At 48.2% G+C, this 16,575-nt stretch overlaps 1 protein-coding gene and 2 long non-coding RNA genes across 7 annotated transcripts; 2 read left to right on the forward strand and 1 right to left on the reverse strand.

Moving 5' to 3' along the window:
• Positions 1–1,863: 1,863 nt before the first annotated feature.
• LOC127298625 (protein WHAT'S THIS FACTOR 1, chloroplastic) lies at positions 1,864–15,809 on the reverse strand. 5 transcript variants are annotated; one of them, XM_051328465.2, is made up of 3 exons: positions 13,834–15,809; positions 7,581–7,686; positions 1,864–2,224 (listed from the first exon to the last, which is right to left on the reverse strand). In XM_051328465.2, the coding sequence occupies exon 1, from the start codon at positions 15,752–15,754 to the stop codon at positions 14,300–14,302; it is 1,455 nt and encodes a 484-aa protein (XP_051184425.1). In that variant the 5' UTR covers positions 15,755–15,809; the 3' UTR covers positions 1,864–2,224; positions 7,581–7,686; positions 13,834–14,299. The 5 variants fall into 5 exon arrangements, with proteins under 5 accessions (XP_051184425.1, XP_051184428.1, XP_051184427.1 ...); XM_051328468.2 differs by lacking the exon at positions 7,581–7,686; XM_051328467.2 differs by lacking the exons at positions 1,864–2,224; positions 7,581–7,686 and adding an exon at positions 7,696–7,830.
• On the forward strand, positions 3,418–3,879 carry LOC127298639 (uncharacterized). Its single transcript, XR_007849992.2, has 3 exons — positions 3,418–3,504; positions 3,625–3,702; positions 3,848–3,879. It is a non-coding gene; the product is annotated as an uncharacterized lncRNA (long non-coding RNA).
• LOC127298638 (uncharacterized) lies at positions 5,818–6,675 on the forward strand. Its single transcript, XR_007849991.1, has 3 exons — positions 5,818–6,176; positions 6,255–6,362; positions 6,444–6,675. It is a non-coding gene; the product is annotated as an uncharacterized lncRNA (long non-coding RNA).
• Positions 15,810–16,575: the final 766 nt, after the last annotated feature.

Raw genomic sequence — 16,575 nt, forward strand, 5'->3', positions numbered from 1 at the left:
TGTTTGCCCCTCACCAGTGGAACTTCAGAACCAGATGAGAGCATGAAGGCGACCGCCCCGCCCTCCTTTGGTGCTGCTAGTGGGAGGACCACAAAATCAACCACCAGGAGGGTCAATGTGTTAGTGTGGATGAATTCTATTCATGACCCTACGCCATAATGAAGAGGAGAAACCATCTCAAGAAGAAACCTCAAACAGTGAAACGACCAAAGTTCCTACTGCCCATGACGTTTACGAATATCGCGTCGTGCCTTAGAGCATGTCTAACAGGCCCCTTATAACTCGCCCACCCCGTAAAATTCCGGCGAGATACGGGGCAGGCGCGGTTTGGGCCGTCTAGCAGGCCCCGTATTCGGGCCGCCCCGTTTCGGCGGAATACGGGACCCAGGAAATCGGCCCCTCCGCCCCCTACTTATACCGGGCGCAGGTGCGAGTGAGGGGTTAACCCCTCACTCGCAACCCTAGCTCCGCCGTGCGCCGCCGCCTCCTCCTCCTGCTCCGGCGAGCAATTAGTCGCTCCCCCGCGCCGCATTCCACCCGCCGCCACCTGCATGGACCGCCGCCGCCGTAGTAGAGCCTCTCCGGCGAGCGGATCGAAGCGATCCCGCTCGCCGGACACCGTGGAGGAAGCCTGGCGGCTGAAGTGCAAGCTTTCCGCCGCGGGGAGCCGCCGCGCGGCGTGCCGGTACGCCGGCGCGCTGTACGTGCCGGATCCGCTCCGGGAGTACGCCGCGGGTGGGCGGTGGTACCGGCAAGACCCGCCGCTCAAGCCGATGAGCGGCGAAGCCTTCGAGAAGTGGCGCGCCAAGTGGCAGCGCGACCGCGCGGCGAAGGCGGCATGGAGGGCGACCATCGGCAGCACCAGCGGCGGTGGAAGCGGAGGCGGCGAGGAGGAAGAGGAGGCGGCGGAGGAGGACGCGGAGGCGGCGGAGGAGGACGCGGCCTACCGGCGTGCGGTGGCCGAATCCGAGGCGGATGCCGCCGAGAAAGCTCGGGCGGAGGCAGAGGAGGAGGCGGCGGCCATCGCCGCCGTGGCGGAGATGGAGGCGAAGTAGGCTGCCGCCAGGGCAGAGGAGGAGGCTGCCGCCAGGGCAGAGGAGGAGGCTGCCGCCAGGGAGCCTTTCGTGCCATTCATCATCCTCGAGTAGCTAGGATCGAGTAGATCGCTATGTATATGTATGATCCAATGAATGATCAATGAAGATGAACTATGGTTTAATTTTCCCGGGGTTTTAATTTTCAAAAATACAGGGCGAAATAAGGGGTCTGCTAGACGAAATGGTTCAGCAAGACGCACTTTTGGGATACGGGGCGAAAAACTCGCGTTATACGGGGCATAGAAATAAGGGGCCTGTTAGACCTGCTCTTAGGCCTTTCATAATGGGTTGTATGTATCTTAGTGCCCTATCCTAGGTAGTGGTATGTGTTTAGAGACAATGGCTTCAATGCATTGTATCTTAAGGATTATCTCTACATTTAATGGTTTTTGTGATATGTATGCATGTGATTGGGCTAGCCACTCTTTTTTGCATATGACTTTGTCTCTCCTCATTAACTATGGTGACACATAAACTTTTTGCCTATAATACCGTGCTAAGAACCTCCCATTATGAAAGGTCTTGGGGCCTATAAGAAACAGGCCCACGAGTCACGACTCACGAGCTGGCCGCTGGGAGTAACCATGGAAGCCAATCACTTTGATGGCCAATGATATGGTTCTGCCTAGTTCCGACTCAAGAAAAAAGGTCAGTCCAAGCAAGCAACAAAAATGTTTTTACACATTCGAAGGTGAGAGTTCCTCTTGGAAGTAGAATTTGATGGGTGACCGTCACACGTAATAAGAACGTTTCATAGGTGAAATCGTTTCATAGGTGAAATCAAAGGTGGATTCTATTAATTGCAGTACACCAGGAAACTATTTGAGCCCAATACTACACCTGTCACTCCAATTGTAGTGACTGACAAGAACAACTTGGAAGAGGAAGGGCAGGGTACTCCAAAGCGTCAGAACTGGAAGGGATGGCAACAACACAGGCTCCCAATCAGCTCGTGCAAAAACTGCAAACAATTCCCAAACAACACAAGGTGATTGTTCCAAGTGATAGTTCCAATGTGCTTAGAGACTTTGGGAAGAGGAAGGTCTTTGAAACTGTTTCCATTCCATCGCATGCCTCCTCAATGTCTGATGGAGAAGCATCTACCTCCTCTGCTCCCTTTGTTGACACTGTAAACAAAACAATCCTGAATGTGGTTAGTGAAGTTGCTCATGCTCTTGCTCCTGAAGAAATGGAATCTGAACCTTCTAACACACAAGTTGACCCTGCCTTCCGAAAGTTTGTGTGATCTCAGAAAATCTGGCAGTGACAAAGCAATGCATCTCCAGAAACAATACAGTCACCTGATGGATCCCATTATTGAAGAAAACCCTAAAGAAAATGAAATGTCAGAGGACAAGGTTGATTATGACAGTTCTTCTTCTCACAGTGAGATTCTTGGCCAGGGGATGGATAGAGGGGGACATCCTAGGATGGCTATCATGGCTCTTGCTGGTCCACGTCTTGAGGATTAACACACAGTTGTGGTTATCCCAATGGATGAGTCTCAACCTGAAGCTGGAGGCACATAGGAAGATGTTTGTTCTCAGGCGGAAGATGTTGTGGAGGATGCAGATACTGGAAGAATTAATGAAGCAAGGGCCAGTTCTCGTTTGGTGACTCAGCCCAACCGCAATATGAATGTGAATGAAAGAGCTCAAGCCAGGGCTACCTCCAGAAATCTAGAAGGTACTAATCTCAATCCCCATAAGTCTTTTTCCTTACTTGATAATGATGATATTATTGCTAGTGCATTAGAAATAGGTATAGATGCTAGTTCACTTTCCTATGAAAAAAATGATTTCTTGAAAGATCTTGAGGTAGCTAGACACAACCTTGAGTTAAAAGAAAAAAGATATTGATGTCAACAAAGTTGATAATACAGTCAATGAGATTCTTTTGCTGGGTTTTGGTGAAGAAGTTTCCGATGAAGAGGATTTTACTCCTTTTATCTTAAAAAGATCAAGAAAAAGAATGAAAGCTGCTTCCAGCACCAGATGTGACAAGGGGGAGATCTTGATGTTGGAGGAGCACAAGCAAAATCAAGTGTTGCGTCGGTGAAAGTTCACAATAACCACCCTTTGAGTGGCATTGTATCTGGATCCAGAGTGAGAAAACAAAACACTATATATCAATGATTGGTGCTAGTTTAAACTGCAGGGGTGTTGGTAAGAAGGGTATGAGTGTTTTCCTTCAAGATTTGATCAAGAACCAGATGTTGGATTTTGTGGCCTTACAAGAGACAATCAAGAAAGATTATTCTCCAACTTCCTTCAGGAAAATCGATCCATCCAACTGGTTTTGCTGGAAGTGGTCTCCTTCTGTTGGTAGAGCAGGAGGAATTCTTGGTAGTTTCAAGATCTCTAGATTTGATATCTGTGACACCATTGTTAGTAGATTCTACATAAAGGTGATTGTTTTTTATATTAAAATTCAGAAGAAATGGCTACATGTAGTGTTTTGCTTTAGTAAATCTGTTTTGCTAATTTATTCTACAACATGGTTTTGATGTGTATATTTGTTAATGTAGATAAAGAAGATGCCAAGGGAACACAACTGCGGAAGCACATGGACAATGGACAAAAACTGCATGATAAATAATCATTAGGTCTGTGACAGTGTCATGTAATGGCTCTCAAAGGACAACTTGCATCTGCCATTGCTATTGATGGGAACCATTGGATGTTTCCAGTAGCATACGGTGTATTTGTTGGATCAGAGATGGCTGATAATTGGACATGGCTTTTTTACAGGTTGCACATGGCTATTGGGTTACCCCGTGGATCATGGGCGGATCCAGCCTATTGACAAGGGGGGCAGCTGCCCCCACTCAAATCTCTAAACTCCTTGTAAAAGGTAGCTTAAATGGTGGTTTGCCCCCACTTAGGAAATGATTTTTCTTCAATAACTAAATTCTTGCCCCCTCTCATTTTTAATTCTAGCTCCGCCCTTGCCGTGGATTAGTTATATCTAGTGACGTGGGTAAAGGTATAGATGTTGCTGTTACCCAAGTTTTCACAAATGGAGTGGAGCATAGAGAGTGAATGCGGCACTTACTCGAGAACTTCATGAAAACAATTCCGTGGTGATGTCTTCCTCAAGCACTTGTGGCCAGCTTGTAGAGCGTATAGAGTACTTCGTTTTGAGCAGCATTACAATCCTATGCTTCAAGCATCTCCTGAATCCATGCAGTGGCTGGAGGACAACCACACTATGGAACTCAGGATGCAAGTGGACATGTCCGTGGACGTGCCTGCATTAGCCGCAACAGCCGCGACTGTGAATTGAAGGATTAGCAGGAATCCGCGGACAGAACGTTTGCGGACGCTGCAGGTTTGGCAGGTTATGCAGGAAGAAAAGTCCGCTCCCCATCCAAAAGAAATCTGTCCTGGGCTCCTGGAGATGGGCGACATGTCCGGCGGCCATTACCTGATTTCGACGTCGCCGCCGCCGCGCCCAGGACGCCCGAGGCCGAGGCCGCCGCCATGGCCTACGACCAGGCCGCCTCCTCCGTGCGCGGCGCCGCCGCCGTGCTCAACCACCCCGTCGACCGCGTCCAGGAGTCGACACGCTCACCAACGCCCTGGCCCAAAGCCACCGACCCCTGCGGCTCCCAGGGGTGGGCGCACGTCTCCTGCGACCGCGCCGGCCATCCCCGCCGACTTCTTCACCGCCATCCCCGCCGACTTCTTCACCGGCCTCGCCGACTTCGAGGAGATCTGCCTCGACGACAACCCGCGCCTCAACGCCTCCACGGGTGGCTGGCGCATCCCGCCCGCCCTCCCCACCTGCGCCCCCCAGCTCCGCGTCCTCCACCTCGACAACTGCAGCCTCGTTGGCCCCATCCCGCTCTCCCTCGGCGCCATGTCCGGGCTCCAGGGCCTCATGCTCGTCTACAACAACCTCACCGGCGCCATCCTGCCCACCTTCTCCTCCTCCGGGATCCAGACGCTCTGGCTCAACAACGAGTCTCTCCGGCCAGCAGCAGCGCTACGCTGCAGTGCTTGCACAGGTGTTCACTGCGGGCTATTAGCAGGACATGCAGGTTTAACAGGATATGCGTGACTGTGCCGCGAAGCCCGATTAGATAGCGCAGGTTGTCCGCGATGCCGCCAAGGCGATTTAAGCGGCGCGGACAGAGCGGGCTTGCGGATGCCCGCGTCCACCTGCACCCTGATATGGAACAGATATCAATTCTCTGAAACCAGCAACGCAGATTATATGTGGCCAATAATATTGCTGAATCCTTCAATAGTTGGATTAGAACAGAAAAGTCTCTTCCAGTCATTCCTCTTTTTGGTAAAATAAGGCAGATGATAATGGAGAAAATGGAGTTGAGAAGAATTGCTTATAAACTTTGCGGGAAAACTCTTCCTCGTGTTGTCAAGGATGAAAATGCTAAGAACCAAGGATTGCCATACGCCCACACATTTTCTAACAAAGATCATGACAACGTTGCACTTTTAGCTGAGGTTCAAGGTGTTGATAAGGACCTGCAACCATGGAGGCATGCATTGGATCTCACAAATAGAACATGCACGTGTAGGCAGTGGCAAATAACTCGTTTGCCTTCTGTACATATTATCACTAGCATGAGAAATCCCAAGATGGAAGGTTACATTGACGACTACTACTCAGTTAACATGTTCATAAAAGCATATGAAAATTGGGTGGGGCCAATGACAGATAGGCAGCAGTGGCTAAAGGTAGAAGCCGGAGGTAGACCCTAGCTTTCAATGCCCCCTATTCTAAAACGTGCAGCTGGGAGGCCAATGACAAAAAGATACAAAGGATGGGAAGGAGGAAAGGGATGTAGAATGGTCACATGCAAACGTTGCCATCAAAAGGGCCAGATGAAAAAAATTTGCAATGAGACCGTGCTTGATCCTAATGTACCTCCACCTGCACCACCTAAACCGAAGAGAGTAAGGAACAGGAGCAAGAAAGCAGTTGAAGTTCAACCACAATCTAAACAGACTGAAGCACCATCTACACACATTGAAGCATCATCTCTGGATATTCAGACTACACCTCGAAAGCCCAGGCTCCATCCATGGATATTAGTAGCCCAATGCCAAGAAGGTAATCATAAATGCATTTTTTTTTAACTAGTTTCATGCTAGCAAAAATGTTTACACCTGTCTTCATACTTTTCTGCAGCGGCAAGCGGTAATCAGATCTTGATTCTGCGACAATACAGGGAATGTGCACACCAACAAAACAACTTGTTTGTACAATTGATACCATCAATAGCCCTATGACAAGAAGGTAATCAAATATGCAAGTTCTTTTGCAATATTTACATGATGTTTGTGTCCAATGCGATTTACATGTGTGTGATTATTGCAGCCGCAAGAAACAATCGGGCTAGATGCAGCTGAGTCGAAAGTTGCTGCTCAGACTAAAGCCATGAAGAAAACAAGTCACAAGTTGGAGGTCAAAATGGCCAAAAAGTAAAGTTGAATATGGTTTGCTGTATGTAATACAGGACATATGCCCGGTCTGTTACTTTTGCTAGTTGAACTTGAACATAAACCTATGTTTTAAACTTGCCATTTTGCGGGTTGTTGTGTTGATTCTGGAACGCCATATATGTCCATGTTAATCTGCTCGGTAATGTTCAACCTGTCAATTTGTGGGCTGTGCTGAGCATTTTAAAGTGTGTTGTCAAAGTTCTTATTTTAATATGCCGATGTTGTTCGTAGTACTTCAAAATATGGTCTGGACTGGGTCAAAATGCTGGCCAATTATTATTTTGCATCCGCCGGATACGTACGGACTAACAAGGCACAGAAAAACCTTTTTTGCATTAGAAACTCATACCTGGGCCCTAAAAAACCGTTAAAGCTAAAGATGGCTGGTCCAAAATTTTAACTACCAAAAAAAACCAATCTAAACCGGACGTGGATGGTTATCCTAAGCAGAAAAAAATCAAACTTTCCGTTTTGGGTCACATGGTGTGTTCTGGCAAACATACTGCGAAATTATAATGGTACTACGCAAAGACATATTTCGGTGGTGTGTTTTGGCAAAGACCGAAAAATAACGGTGTCCGCCAGCAAATTTTCCCCAAAAAAAAACCAAACGCTGGGAAGACAACTGTTTCTAGTTTTTTACTTTTCAGTGACAACTTTGCATCCTGCCAAACCAAGCCAAAATATTTCTATTTGAATTTTTCGTCACAAGGCATGTTCCATTCTAGTGCATTCTATGAACTTAACTTTTGAGATTTCGTCATTTAGGTACATGAAAACTCATATTGAGGAAAAGAAAACACGACTTGTAAGGACAAGGAAAATGCGAGGATCTTAATTTGGAACTAAAATTTTAAGAAGAAACTAGCAAGCTTGTAGTGATAACAGCCTTATATATAGGTTCCATATTTCTTAATTACAAGCTAGGCAAGAAGATTTACACATCCCAAGCTGAAAGGTCCTTTTAGAAGTACAATTTATTGGTTGAGCATCACAAGTAACAAGAACATACCTTCCATCTTCAGCTTCACCTTCCTTACCAAAGATCCCAAGTCATGCACTAATACTTCTGGCTACTGTAGATAGCTGAGAAGAATGCCTATGTGCAATTTGTAGTCCTGATTAACAGCATGGGCAAAATCTCAAGAGAAAGCGTTGCACTTTAATTAGGGGACAAACTATTAGGTGCTTCTAGCCTTGAGGTGCTCTCCATGCTCCAAAATAACCCCATCAAAGTTGTGAAAACAAAAACCTAGTTTCGGCTATGATAGAAATTGTCAGATTTAAATGCAGCTTGTGTCTCATGAAACAAAATACATATAGATTCAAAGTGAGCAATGAATTCTGGTCCATTACTATTGTCAGCACAGGAATTTTTATTTTATGCGTGAATCAAATTTCAGTCTGAAATTTTATCTCATACAATAAACACATGTTGGGTATATGTGCACCTGATATGTTATCGGGCAGTAAGCACCGAGTGGTCAAATTTCAGTGGATCATCTGCATGTCCAAAGTGTTGAGCCTGTCTTACCGCTACTAGATGCATGAACAAATATAAAACTACATAAATATATCGTTCTTTTATGATAACTAGTAGGTGCTCTATCTGTTCATTATAGTAGAAAGCCATAAAGACATACTCAAACTCACAGTAAGAAGGGACCAGGGTTTTTTTCTTGGCCGAGATTTACGAAATCTCGCCGAAAACCAGAAATCTCGTTACCCTCCGAGAAACAACGCTACCGGCCAAAAAAAATAGGTCACATTTGAATTTATTCTTCAGAAAAACATGATTAAGTAGAATACTGACGGAACTTTATACACAAAGATTGGTCTGCTATGGTGGTTAGCCTCTCGAGGTAGGCCAGCGAGGTCGCGGGTTCAAGTTCCACTCATTAAATAGCAAAAACGTAGGATGTCCTTCAGTAAGAAGGGACAACCAGGGTTTTTTTCTCGGCCGAGTTTTCCGAAATCTCTCCGAAAACCGGAAATCTCGTTACCCTCCGAGAAACAATGCTACCGGCCAAAAAAAATCGGTTACATTTGAATTTATTCTTCAGAAAAACATGATTAAATAGAATACTGACGGAACTTTATACACAAAGATTGGTCTGCTATGGTGGTTACTGGTTAGCCTCTCGAGGTAGGAAAGCGAGGCCACGGGTTCGAGTTCCACTCATTAAATAGCAAAAACGTAGGATGAATCAAACACCCGACCTGGAGGACGAAAGGGAGATGGCCTAATCACTCAGCCTAGAAACCACTTTAGTGAAATTAGGATAGTTATTTTATTTGTTTTAAGGTTTAATTTTTTTGAATTCAAAATTTGTTTGAATTAATTCGTTCGGTAAATCACCGAGATTTCGCGGTAACCGTTAATTCCGGTGTCCTCCGGTAATTCCTGATACCTTCTATGCCAATGCATATCAAATTCATATCCTTCGTGTGCATTCACAACAAATAATGCACAACCATTTTTCTCAAAAATAATGCACAACCATGGACAATATAACTTTAAGACATAGGGGTGAATGAGAAAGAAGTTCGTCATAATTTGCTTAGGAAGCCTTGCTCCTTATAAAAGATTTATTTGGTAGCCAGTAACATGAAGTCATTGATCATGCGGTACCTTAATAGCTAAAAAAAATCCTTGGTTATGAACCTGGTCCTTAGGTAGGTCTATCATTATGTGAGCTCTATCACTACATAAAAATGATGAATATTCTTAGCTTTCTTATCTTTTCAAAAGGACGAAACTTACTGCTGATGTGAACTCTGTACCAATATCAAGGTGGTGCACATAGACAACACATAGTTATGTCCCTAGAAAGAAAAGGCGAGTTAAGTAGAGCCAACACATAGTACTATATACATAGCATTCCCCAAATAGCATTGTGCATATCTATAAGACCTAAAGGCTTGGAAGACAAAGCGCTTCTAGTTTTTACTTTTCAGCAACAACTCTGCAACCTGTCAAACCAAGTCAAGAAATTCTGTTTTTGAATAAGGTGTTACAAGGCCTGTTCCATTCCCGTGCAAATACTATGAACTTAGCTTTTGAGAGTTCATCATTTAGGTATAGGAGAACTCAATGAGGAAGATAAAACATGGCTTAGAAGCAAGGAAAACCTGAGAATTATCTGAGGACAACCATGTGAGGACCTTAACTGGAACTTAAAAATGCAGCACGGCCTTGATGCTCACGTAGAACAGCTGAGGGTGCCACACCAACAGCACATGTAGCCGGTTGGGCAGCCCAAAGTCCCCGCGGAAGTGCATGAGGTGGTCCACCAGCGTCCGCTTCTCCACCATCATCGCTCAAAACCTGCCGCACACCACATACGCACGCCGCTCAGCCATTTCGAGGCTCAGCGGGCACCTGTTCCTCGCGTCTTCAGGGAATGGCTCGCGTCTTCAGGGAATGGCTCAAAAGGGGAGACCTCGGGTAGGCTGTGGAACCACCCGAACATCGCCAGATGAGGAGTTGAGCTTGATGTCAGGTGCTGTAACCGCTACTTTGAGGACAGCGGGCACCTGTTCCTCGGAGTAAAGTGAAAGCATGCTAGCAACCTCTGAACCTGGAGGAGACCAGATCCTGGCCCCGCCATCGGATGAGAGCATGAAAGGTGATCACGCTCCTTTGGTGCTGGTGGCTGGAGCGCAGCATAATCAACCACCAGGAGAGACGCCCTTGCTGTGGATGAATTTCAATTCATGATCCCACGCCATACTGAAGCATGGAGAAACCATCTCAAGAAGGAACCTAAGCCGCCCATTAGGATCAAAGCTGGAAATCCCCATCAACTGATGTGACTAAAATGAAAATACATGGCACCTTCCAAGAGGATGAGATCGGGAGGCTGGGGGCCTATCGGCCAAGACTGCACCGAAGGCACTATTTTCGCCATGTGTGCGTGAATTCCTGAAGCTGCTTAAGCACTACAATCTGGCTATTCCAGTTGTCGACTAAATAATCTATGAATTTCAGGCGGGTGGTCTTCAGCAATTGCATTGTGCTTAAACGAGCAACTGAGACGAGCTCCTGACCTGTGACCTGTCAGGACTGGACCTCTAGTCTTCCTTCAGGCAAAGTTCCTTCTGCGCATGGCGTTAACTCAGAATTGTGACATGCCCTAGGGCCTGTAACAAACCAGCTCACGAGCTGGCTGTGTTGCGTGCCGAGAGTAACCATGGAAGTCAAGCTTTATGGCTGAAGTGCAACACTCGGCACTTCTAGCCTTGCGCTGCTCTCGGTGCTCCAAAATAACCCCGTTAAAGTTGTTGATTAAAAACACTAAGATTCAGCTATGGTACAAAATTTCAGATTTCAATTCAAGTTACGCTTCGTGAAACAAAATAAATAAAAAAGCATACATTTTCAAACTGAGTAATGAATTCTGGCCAATCACCACTGTCGGCACCAAAATTGTATTTTGTTGTTGTTGTTGTTGTTATGATTCAAATTGCAATCTGAAATCTTATGTCATGTGCGTAAATACATGCTCGGTATATGTGCACTTGATACGATATCGGGCAGTAAGAACTGAGTGGTTTCGCAGGATGCAAAGTTGTGGCTGAAAAGTAAAAACTAGAAGCAGTTTGTCTTCCAAGCGTCCTGGGTCTTATAGATATGGACAGTGATATTTGGGGAACGCTATGTATATAGCACTAGGCGATGTTGGCTCTGCTTAACTCACCTTTTCTCTCTAGGGATATAGGTACAACGTTTCCAACCTTGCATCTCCCTGTTTTGACCATCCTCAACATGACCGAATCTTCTCGTATCCACATTTCAGCTGAGCGAAGCAAGAAATGACTGGATGGCTGGTACCTCATGATGATTTGAGAGAATGCTGTAGAGATTGCCAGAAAAAAGCGGGCAAATTGGTCTGTATAATAGTGAAGCACAGGGGTAGCTGATAAGGTGGAGTAGGAGGGAAATGCACGGTGGCAGTGTCATGAGTTGGCGAGTTTGTGTTGTAGTCATGGCGATCCATCAGTAATTCCAGATGCCTTCTATGCCCATGCATATCAAATTCATATATTTAGGGTGCATTGACACAACAAATAATGCACAATTGTGGACTACATAATTGTAAGGCATCGGATTGAAATGAGGAAAAAGTTAGTCACCATTTGCTTAGGGAAGTCTTGCTTCTTATAAGAGATTTATCTGGTAGGCAGTAACATGAAGTCATTGGTCATGCGGTACGTCAATAGCTACAAATTCCTTGGTTATGAACTTCGTCCTTGGGTAGGTATGTGGCTGTGTGAGCTCTATCACTACTTCAAACAAGTGATGAATTTTCTTAGCTTTATTATATTCAAAAGGACGAAATGTACTTCTCATGTGAACTCTGTACCAGTATCAAGACGATGAACCTAGCCCACTCCTAGTTATGTCCCTACAGACAAAAGACGAGTTAAGTAGGGACGTGAATTTTGGGCTCATGGCAACCAGCCCCCCTGGAATCTCGGCGGTAGGTGGGAGCGTTGAGATCAGTGGACAATGTAGTAGGAAAATTGCCATGTAAATCGATATTGTGGCTATACGGGTTGATAAAGAAAAATACGGAGTGTGTACGCATTAAATGGGCTGGTGTGTCATGTGTCTCGTTGGTAACAATCAATGCATCTCCATACAGCCCAGGCTAAAATCTACCTAGGTCGGGCCGTCGGGAACTGATATGGATACCATCATCTTGGACAATCTGCTTCGGCGATGAGTAGGAACTAGGCAACCCGCAGATTTGTTGAGGATAATGGCCATGGGGGAGAGCAGCTCGGGAGGATTCTGACAAGGGTACAGGTGAGTGGAGCGTTGAGTTCCTGTACGTGAATCATACGACGAAGAGGATGCCTTTCGGTAGAAATTTCAACAGTGCTTTGAATGTACAGTAGTAGACAGTCTCCCGTACGCGAATCTGCTCGGACAATCTGCCTTGCCAATCTGCTCGGGCGACAAGGAGGAACTAGGAGCTAGTTTGGTTCGTGTCCACAGCTGTGTGCCTGGGCAAAACTGCTGCCTGACCTGAATTCGAAATCTGGAAAAAAATTGCTGGTCAGGAAGCCTGGACTGAATAGCGTTTGGTTGGTAGCCGGCCTGGAGCGGTATTACTTTTAAAAAAACAGCCCATCATCTCACCTAAGGAGAGCTATTCCTGTAAAAGCAAGCCCAGGCTGCTGTCTTCCACCGCCAGGCAAGCGGATTTGAATGCCTGGACCAGGCTAATGATCTCCCTGGCTTCTCTAGCCAGGCTAACAACCTTCCCTGCTGTCCCAAGCCAGGCTACCTCCTCAGGAAACTCCAGGACATGATCCAAACGAATTCCTAGCAACTCCCAGGGACGCTCCAGGCCAGGCGTGAAGTCACCAGGACACAAACCAAACTAGCTCTAGATGACTAGGCAACCACAGAATCTTCTCGGACAATCTGCTCAGGCGACGAGGAGGAACTAGGCAACGAAACGCGTCAGCTCTGGATGAGGATCTCTCAATGGCCGATAAGGAAGAAAGAGGTACATTAGTTGACAGGCTCATGTAGACTGACTTTGACCCAAGCAAATAAAGAGGGGTTGGATTTTTCAATGCTGACCGTCCATATGGAGGGTCCATGCCACATTTGACAAGGGATATACGACCACATAACGAACTGAATATTTTGGATATGAATACAGCGTATGCGTATGTATAGTGGACAGCCAGATATTGTGGATGGGCAGTTGGATACAGGGGGTTGTCGTCCCTGGGTTCTCCATCGTAATTCTCAGTTGAGTAGAGCCAACGTCGAATAGTAGTACTATAAGCACGGTCCATTTCTATAAGAGCTAAAACACTTGAAAGAGAAACTGCTTCCAGTTTTTTGAATTTTCAGCGACAACTCTGCATCCTGCCAAACCAAAGCCAAAACATTTTGTTTTGAACAAGGTGTTACAAGGCATGTTCCATCTCCGTGCAAATTACTACGAGCTTAGCTTTTGGGAGTTCATCAGGTATAAGAAAACTCTTAATGAGGAAAATAAAACATGGCTTATAAGCAAGGAAAATGCGGGAATTATCAGAGAACAATAATGCAAGGATCTTAATTTGGAGCTAAAATGTTAACAAGAAACTTTAATGCTTGTGGAGATACAAGTCTTATATACAGGATCATTCTTAATCAGGTCAGTACAAGCCAGCAAGAAGGTTTACACATCCAACGGTGAAAGTTCCTCTTATAAGTAGAATTTGATGGGTGAACGTCACAAGTAACAAGAACATACCTTCATCTTCATTATCAAAGCTCCCAAGTTATGTACTTTCTGGCTAATGCAGATAGCTGAGGAGAATGGATTTGAGCAATTTGTGGTCCTCAATAACAGCCTGGGCAAAATGATATGTTCTGAACACCCGTGAGTCCGTGACCAAACATCATGCTCGCTGCCCCAGTCCCTCTGCCACAACTTTCCTCACCCAAAACTCCTCCATGTCATCCGATTCAGCATCGTCTCCATAGTCCCCCTCGATTTCACCTCCATCACGAACCTCATTCCAGTCCTCCCCAGGGACATCATCAAATTAGTCCGCAAGCAACAAAATACCTTTCACCTTCATTATCAAAAGCTCTCAAATTATGCAATAATACTTCTGGGCATATGGCTACTGTAAATAGCTGAGAAGAATGCATTTGAGCAATCCCCAGTCTTTATCAACAGCCCAGGCAAAATTTGCCTAGCACATCGACACTCCTCACCAAACATCATGTTCACTGCCACTGTCAACCAGCCCTTGTGCCACAGCCTTCTTCACCCAAAACTCCTCCATAGCATCCGATTCGGCATCATCTTCGTCGCCCCCCTCTATCCCACCTCCATCACCCACCACATTCCAGTCCTCCCCAGCGACACTATCTTCAAACAAGTCTGCAAAATCACCATCCACCTCAGACGAAAAAACATCTGCTACATTGTCATCTCCCTCATCATCCTCATCACTATCGCCATCAACCGCAAACACACCATTCCTGTCAGCCCGCCTGATCCGCTTGCCCTCCCGGACAAGCTCCTCCAGCCGGTCCCTGCCAACGAGCAACGCATCCTCCACCAGAAGCCTCCCGTCGTCGTCGAACGCCTCCACCAGGAACACCGAATGCCGCACGCCCTTGATGCTCACGTAGAACAGCTCAGGGTGGCGCACCAGCAGCGCGTGCAGCCGGTTGGGCAGCCCGAAGTCCCTGCGGAAGTGCGTGAGGTGGTCCACCAGCGTGCGCTTCTCCACCGTCATGGCCAGCACCTCCCGCAGCACCGCGCAGGCACGGCGCTCCGCCATCTCCGGGCTGGCGTCTTGAGGCAATGGCTCGAACGGGGAGACCTCGGGCAGGCTGTGGAAGCGCAGGAGGTAGTCCCGGTGCGCGCGGCGGAGGTTGAGCCCGCGGCGAAGCGGGAGGTGCGGGAACCTCCGCGGCCGGTCGATGAGGCGGCCGGTCTGGGCGGCGGGGCGGAGCGGCGGCGGCAGCGGCGCGGGGGGCGGCGGCGGGGGGTCGGCCAGCTGGAGCGCGTGGCCGTGGAAGGCGAAGAGGTCCGGGTGGCGGGGGCAGAGCGTGGCGCGGAAGTCCATGGCGAGGCCGAGGTCGGGGGCGATGTGGGCGAGCTTGGACACCAGGAGGCTGCGGTGGGGGGTCATGAGGAGGAGGCGATGGAGCTTGGCCGCGAGGAGTGGGGCGAGGTCGGCCCCGCGCAGGGCGGCGAGGTCGGCGGCGAGCGCGTGGGCGGCGGGGGTGAGGCCGACGGCGAGGGTGGAGAGGGAGGGCGAGAGGGGGCTGGAGGTGGGGGCCTGGAAGAGGCGGAAGAGGGTCGGGTAGCGGAGCACGAAGGGGACCAGCGGGCGGCGGCGCGGGAGGCCGAGGAAGCCGCGGCAGCGGCGGAGGACGCGGAGCGGCAGGAAGCCGCGCGGCTTGGAGAGCAGCAGGGTGAGGAGCTTGCGGGCGAAGCGAAGCCGGTTCGCACGCGCCGCCTGCCGGTCCAGCGCCGGGCAGCGGACCAGCTTGGGTGGCGGCAGGGGCCTCAGGGCCGGCGCATCCGCGGCCGCCTTCGCGGCGCACCGGACGGTGGGTGTGGGGGCGGCGCTTTGGCGGTGGAGACGGCGGGGGTGGAGGGGTTGCGCGGAGAGGAAGGAGAGGGAGGAGGGCGCCATGGCGAGCCCCATGGCGGAGGGAGAGCAATGCTGGGTGAAGATAATTCTTTTTTGCCGCTGAGGATGATGCGGTGCAAATGGGGTAGTTTTCTTTTCATTCTCGATTTCTTGTTTCAAAGCACTTCGTGTTTTCAAGTTGTTTCAAAAGAAAATCGTCTTCTGAATTTTGGTTTTCTTTCGCTTATTCCTATTTAATGCTTGTTAGAGGCGCCGACGAACCGAAGAAGAGGAAGATGAGGTAAGGCGAGGTGGCGATCACCGGAGAAGGAACTCACGGTACCGAGCGCCAACGCGGCGAAATGGAGGTGAGGAAAGGCGGGGAGCTCGTTGTGGCGGACTCTTAGGGTTTAGGGTGCGTGGTGATCACCGGCGAAGCGGCGACAGAGAAAGGATGGAAGGGATACAAACTACAGAGAGACCAGTACGGCCGACCAGCGAAGGCGGCACCTCAAACAAGGCTAATAGTCTAGTATCCTCTCTAGTATTACCATCCACTTTTACTATAAACACGGTTAAAAATATATAGCCTAACCCTTTCCAACAGTTTGGACTTTTGAAAATTTTGGCTAGTGCATCAATGTAACATGGTATAAGAGCCGGCGATCTAAACCCTAATCGCCGCCGGCCCTCGCTACCACATACCGCGCTGCCATGTCGTTCTCCTCTGGCACGGCGCTCTCCTACGGCTCCAACTCTGCAGTGTCCTTGTCCAAGGGAATTCCCGACGGCGCTGCGGTCTCCATCATCCCCACCTCGTAGATCAGCCTAACAAATCATATCACGATCAAGCTCACCGGCGACAATTACCTCTACTGGCGCATGCAAGTGGTGCC

Source organism: Lolium perenne, chromosome 5 (assembly GCF_019359855.2).
Source record: "Lolium perenne isolate Kyuss_39 chromosome 5, Kyuss_2.0, whole genome shotgun sequence".
Taxonomy (NCBI): domain Eukaryota; kingdom Viridiplantae; phylum Streptophyta; class Magnoliopsida; order Poales; family Poaceae; genus Lolium; species Lolium perenne.